At 58.1% G+C, this 6,009-nt stretch overlaps 1 protein-coding gene across 1 annotated transcript in view; it reads right to left on the reverse strand.

Moving 5' to 3' along the window:
• LOC140915812 (START domain-containing protein 10-like) overlaps nucleotides 1–5,621 on the reverse strand; it is a 91,632-nt gene extending 86,011 nt beyond the window's left edge. The window contains exon 1 of the mRNA XM_073356191.1: nucleotides 5,422–5,621. Coding sequence (XP_073212292.1) covers nucleotides 5,422–5,448 — 27 coding nt within the window. The 5' untranslated portion in view covers nucleotides 5,449–5,621. The remainder of the gene's footprint in view (nucleotides 1–5,421) is intronic.
• Between the last annotated feature and the right edge of the window lie 388 nt (nucleotides 5,622–6,009).

Here is a 6,009-nt window from a genome sequence, read left to right on the forward strand (position 1 = left end):
AGGTGCTGTGTCTGGTGGGAATTGAATGGCAGGTCGGCCCCCTGTTTGCTGCTTAGAAAGATTATGCCGCCTTTGACTAAGCTCCATGGAGTGCTGGCTGCAAACCCATCAGACAGGACTAACCAGAAACTTAGCAGGGAAAGCAAACTTTGTGGCAGGAACATATCTCCTTCCCTCTCTGTGATATATATATACACACACACACACACACACACACTCCTGCTCCTCCGGGTGTGTGTGTCTCTCTCCCTCTCTCTCACATGCTCTAAGCCAGGGAGAGTCAATAGGAGGCCAGCAGGCCAAATCTGAACTGCCAGACGCTTTTGAACAGACCCCCAAATCCTTTTATTTACGTACTATTACCATTCTTGTTACTATTATTTTTATTACTTTCTCTGGAGTCTGGACCGTCACTAGACCTTGACCAAGAAATCTGGACCTTGACAAAAAAATAATTGACTTCCCAGCTCCAAGCTGTATCAATCATCAATTTTTAAGCAGAACTTCTCATTAACTTCAATTATTAAATCTGCTTTAAAATAAATAGAATGATACAACCAAGTGTGCATGTCTCTGGCCCTCCCCACCCATCCACCCAGCTCTGTCTCTGAGCACTGTTTGTGCACATACCCGTCTGTCTTCTAGCACTGGAGGTGTTTGTAAGTCTCTCTCTCTCTCCCTGGCTCTGGAAGTCCTTTGCACATTCAGCTCCAGCCAGGGGAAGCCAGAGACTCTCTGTCTCTCCCCAGTGGGTGATTTCTCTTTCCCATCCAGTACCAAACGGATGCTGTTGCTGGCCCCACCCCTGCCCCATTCGAGCCTTGGACTCATGCCATCTCCTGAAACTGCTGGCCTGGGAGTCCCGTGCGCCACTGGCCTTCTCTCTTCTCCTTGCCCTCCTATGCTCAGCCTTCTGCACTCAGGCTGGGCTGTGGCACATAGGCAGAGCTGTGTGTGCCAGGCCCGGGGGCGGAGGAGACGAGGCCATGGGGTGTGGTGCCCAGTCTCAGGCTCCCACCTGGAGGGGATACTGGGGAGGGGAGACTGCACTAATCTGGAAGGGGGGAAGAGGAAGCAGGAGAGACCAAGCAAGTAAAAGGGAGAGCTGGGGAGGCCAGGCAGCGCTGGTTGGGGTTGGCAGTGCTGCCTTGGTGCTCTGTAGTGGGACTCTGGATGGGTTGCTTTGTACTGGGGGGTTGGGGAGATGGGGGTTCCCCATAATACTAGGGGTTCCTGGGCTGGCTGCCAGGGCACCTGTCTCCACAGCTTCTACCTCTGGCAATGCCATCCTAGGGTGTTGGGGCAAGGCTCTGCACTGGGGGAGCGTACAGGCTGGAGTCCCAGCTGGCATTGTGGCCACCGGTGCCCCAGCCTGCACTGCTTTTTGTGTCATGCTGGCAGCGTGGTGGCGGCTGTGGTGGGAAGCAAGTTCCCAGGCCAGCACCAGGTACCCCCGCACCAGGAGGGGCGCCCTCCTTCTCTCTCGAATTGAGCTGAGGAGCGGGTGCCACCCAGGCCAGCATGGGGCCTGCACAGCAAATTGCGTTGCAGCTGCAAATTGAGTTACGCTTTGTCCAAGCTTCCTGCCAGGAAGGAACAGGTCTTCAGGCAGCCCCTCAGCTCTACCCTCCCCCACCTCAGCCTCTGCCAGGCCCATGGGGTGTACTGAGGATCAGACCCTGCCAGGCCTCCTGGCATCAGCATATTGTGCCCCGGTGCCCAGTGTGGCTGGCTGCCTGGTGTGTTGCTACAGGGGGAAACCAGCAGGAAGCTCCAGGGGAGGCCAGCGCACCAGCAGGAGCGTCACCTGGTGCTGGTGGGGGGGTTGAGGCGGGCTAGGCTGGAGCATCTGTTGAGGGATGGAGGCAGGTTGGGGTCATGGCCAGCGATACATGCACTCACAGGAAATGAGAGACCTCAGGGAGCGTGGCGGGGGAGGTGGGGGGCAGGTTAAATGTGAGAGGCATGTGGGAAGCAGGTGGTGCTGAGGGGTTTTCTAGCCAGCAGGTGGGGAAGTCTGTGGGACGGCATGTGGGACATGGAAGGTATGTGGGGATTGGGGGGGGATGTGGCATGTGGGGATTCGGAGAGACAGAATGTACACAGCAGGCCTCGCGGGATGCTTTATGGGCATGTGGGGAACTGTCGGGGGCCATGGGCTGTGGGGGGCATGTGGGATATGGAAGATGTGGGGGGAAGTGGGACACAGGTAAGTATGTGAGATACGAGGGAGAGCCCGTGTGAAGCTGTGTGCGTGTGTGATTAAAACCCACTGTTTGTTTTACTTAAGCACAACACTCAGAGAGAGTTACAGGGCAGTGAGCTAGAAAATAACATCTACAGAAACAGTGCTGCCGCCGCCAAGCACCCTGACCTTTGCAAACCTCATTACTGCCACTCACACCCCCACCCCGCTGAAGACCAGGGCTCACCTGCCTGCACCCCCAGCCCTGCTCCCTTTCCCCAGGCAGGCCATCAGCCCTGTCCCTGGGTGGTAGTGCAATGCTTACGCCTGGCTCTGCAGCCTGCTGGCAAGAGCAGCAATGCCCACGCCCACCCAGCTCTGCCTAGCACATACCATCCGAAGCATCCATCCTGGGCAAGGCCGGCTTCCTGAAGCAAGGGTTGTCTGTCTACTCCATCACAGGGCTACTCAGGCAGAGGAGTGGGCAGCTGGCCCAGACATGGGGTGGCCCAGGGCACAGTCAGAGAGGATCAAAACATGCCAGGGCAGGGCACCCCTTCCAGCCTGAAGCTCCGGCTGAGACTCAAGAGCCCCCCCCCCCCCCCCGGCACCACAATCAACCAGCCAGAACAGAGTAGCAAAAGGACAATAGAGGATGTTTCAGAAATTATCTGGAAAAAGGGACAAACAGGGAGGTGGCAGTTTGCAGACAATATAAAATTACTCCCGATAGTTAAGTCCAAAGCATACTGGGAAGAGTTACAGAGAGATCTCATAAAACTGAGTGACTGAGCAGATAAAATTCAATGTTGATAAATACAAAGTAATGCACATTGGAAAACATAATCCCAACTATACATACACTCTGGTGGAGTCTAAACTAGCTGTTACCATTCATGAAAGAAATCTTGGAGTCATTGCAGTGCCCCAGGGGTCTGAGTGACAGACCTGGAGCAGGCAGTAGGGCGGGGGCTGGCCCAGGTGAGGGTTGTTCATGGCTAGAGTGACCCCCTTTGTTGGATGGACAAAAGGGAAAATCTCATGAACAATGGGGACATTTAGGGAAACTGTTTCGCTTCCCAGGTATCTCTCCAGTGAACATACAATACAATTAGCATAAGCTTCAGCTTACTGTTTAACACAGTCAAGGGACATCCCTTAAACCAGGGGCCACCCTATGCCGGGGCTGGGCAGCACCTAGCTCTCAGTCTTGACAGCATGAATAGGAGCACGTAGTTGTGGCCATGCTGGGAGCAGCCACCAGGCCTGGCCTGGCCCCTTCCCTGCTACCCAACCTGCTGGGCCAGGTTGAGTGCCTTCTCCCTGGGGCCCAGGCTTAGGCTTGGGCCAAGAGGGCAGCAGGCAGCTTTGCCTGCAGTAGCTGATGCCCCAGCTATGTGAACCTGCCCACATAGGGTTGCCAACTTTCTAATGGCACAAAATCTAACACCTTAGCCCTGCCCCTTCCCCTCCCCCGCCCTTTCCCTGAGACCTCCTCCCCCATTCACTATATTCCCTCTCCCTTGGTGGCTCACTCTCCCCCACCCTCACTCACTTTCACTGGGCTGGGGCAGGGGGTTGGGGTGCAGGAGGAGGTGAGGGCTCCAGCTGGGGGTGCGGGCTCTGGGATGGGGCTGGGGATGAGGGGTTTGGGGTGCAGGAGGGGACTCCAGGCTGGGGGGTGGAGTCAAGAGATTTGGAGAAAGGGAGGGGCCTGTGGGTTGAGGGAGGGGGTTGGGGTGCAGGAGGGGGTGAGGTGTCTGGGGTGGGGCCCGGGATGAGGGGTTCAGGGTGTGGGAGGGGGCTCTGGTTGGGGCAAGGGGTTGGGGTGCAGGGGAGGTGAGGGCTCTGGGCTGGGGGTGCAGGCTCTGGGGTGGGGCTGGGGATGAGGGTTTTGGGATACAGGAGGGGGCTCCAGGTTTTGGGGGAGGCTCAGGGCTGGGGCAGGGGGTTGGGGCTCAGGGTTGGGGTGCAGACTTACCTCAGGCAGCTCCTGGTCAGTAGCGCAGCAGGGCTAAGGCAGGCTTCCTGCCTGTCCTGGCACCATGCTGCACCCCAGAAGTGGCCAGCAGGTCCAAGGCCAATGAAGTGCAGAGCCCATGCTCAGGGTGGGGGCAGAGCACAAAGCTAGGAGCTGGACCTGCTGGCCACTTCCAAGGCACAGCGCGGTGCCAGGACAGGTAGGGACTAGCCTGTCTTAGCCGTGCAGCACCTCCGACCGGACTTTTAACGTCTCGGTCGGCGGTGTTTACCGGAGCCGCCAGAGTCCCTTTTCAACTGGGTGTTCCGGTTGAAAACCAGACACCTGGTCACCCTACGCCCATTCCTGTTGCTTGCCACTGCCGTGGGGAAGGAGACCACCTGGTGAGCGTTCCCTGGGAAGTGTCCCTGAGCTGCTGCTCCCTCTGCTTTATCCAGGCTGCACCAGGGACCAGGGGAAACCACCTCACCTTTTCGCTGTCACATCCACCCCTGCAGACCAAAGCCCCAAAAGGTCACAGTCCTGGATGCTTCCAAGCACAACTTGAAGGACACAGACTCTGGGCTCCCCTGGCAGCTCCCACAGGCTGAGCAGAACCCGGCGTCAGAGCTCAGGGGCCCGCAGGAGCGGAGCTCCGAATTCCTGGCCTGGGCTGCATGCTGTGTGTTTCTAGCGAGGTTCGGGCCCCCAGCAAACATCCTTCCAAGCTCAGCTTGGTGCCAGCACTTTGCCTCTGAAGAACCCTGCTGCCAGTGCTCCAATCATAGGGGCGCCTGGGGTGGCCCTTACTGCTTGTAGGGGCTATCAGCCCACTTCTGTGTCATGGCCCCCTTCCTTTCACCACTGGTTAAATTAAAGCAGCTTGACATTCAGGGCCCTCTGACTTTCCCCCCATAATTAGAGCACTGGTACCAGCCCTGCCAAGGGTCCTGCTGCCCCTCTGCCATTGCTGTCCTCAGTCACAGACTCTCCCTCAGGCTGTCAGCTGGGCCCATCACCACTGGGTCTGAAGTGAAGCCAGGGAGCAGGGGTCCCGTCTGCGCCCCAGGAATGGGGGCTGGCTACTTCCAAGCTAGCTGGCCTAATCCCCCTTCCCTCTAGTGCCCCTTGACCCTGGCACCTGACAGCCAGAACCCATCCTGCCCATTCACTGCCTTCGCTGTCCAGTAATCCCTCCCTTCGACTGTGCACCCTTCACACAGCCTTGCGGCTGCCAGGTGCACTCTGGCCACCAGCTTCCAGAGCTGAACATTACCCTGCGTTCATGTAGGGGGCTCCTCATCGCCTTCTCTGCCGCCTCCACTGGCCCGCAGCTCCATTGTCCGAGGCACTGCACTCCCCCTAGGGTATGCACCAGGCACCACGTGGATGTGTCCCCGATGCCAGCCAGCTCCTCCTCCTGCCCAACATGCAGGCCGTACCACCATGCAGGTGCCCTGCTGCCCTGGCACTGCGGGCAGTGCCAGCTCTGTGCTGCTAGCATTAGGGGGCCTGGTCTCACTGCTCACAGGGGGGGTGGGAGCTCCCTTCGCGATGGCTGGGGTGGCTGCCCTGGCGTCCTGCCAGGCCCACGGGCCCTGCTTCCTGGCAAATGCATTTCCTGGAAAGGTCTGTCCAGCCATAGCAACAGTTGCTAAGGTTCCCTTTCCTGGGCTCTGCAGTTTCAGGCCCCGGATCCAGCACAGCTGGGGATATGTTTACATGCGATTAACGCTCATTAATTAGACAGAGACAACAGAGCCCACCCCTGTGACAGCGCATGGGGTGAATCCCAACCCAGGGAGGGAGACGAGCTGTTCCTCAGCACTGGGGGATTCCCTGCTACCCCCCTCCCACACCAGGG

The sequence above is a fragment of the Lepidochelys kempii genome, chromosome 8, assembly GCF_965140265.1.
Source record: "Lepidochelys kempii isolate rLepKem1 chromosome 8, rLepKem1.hap2, whole genome shotgun sequence".
NCBI classification, from domain to species: Eukaryota; Metazoa; Chordata; order Testudines; family Cheloniidae; genus Lepidochelys; species Lepidochelys kempii.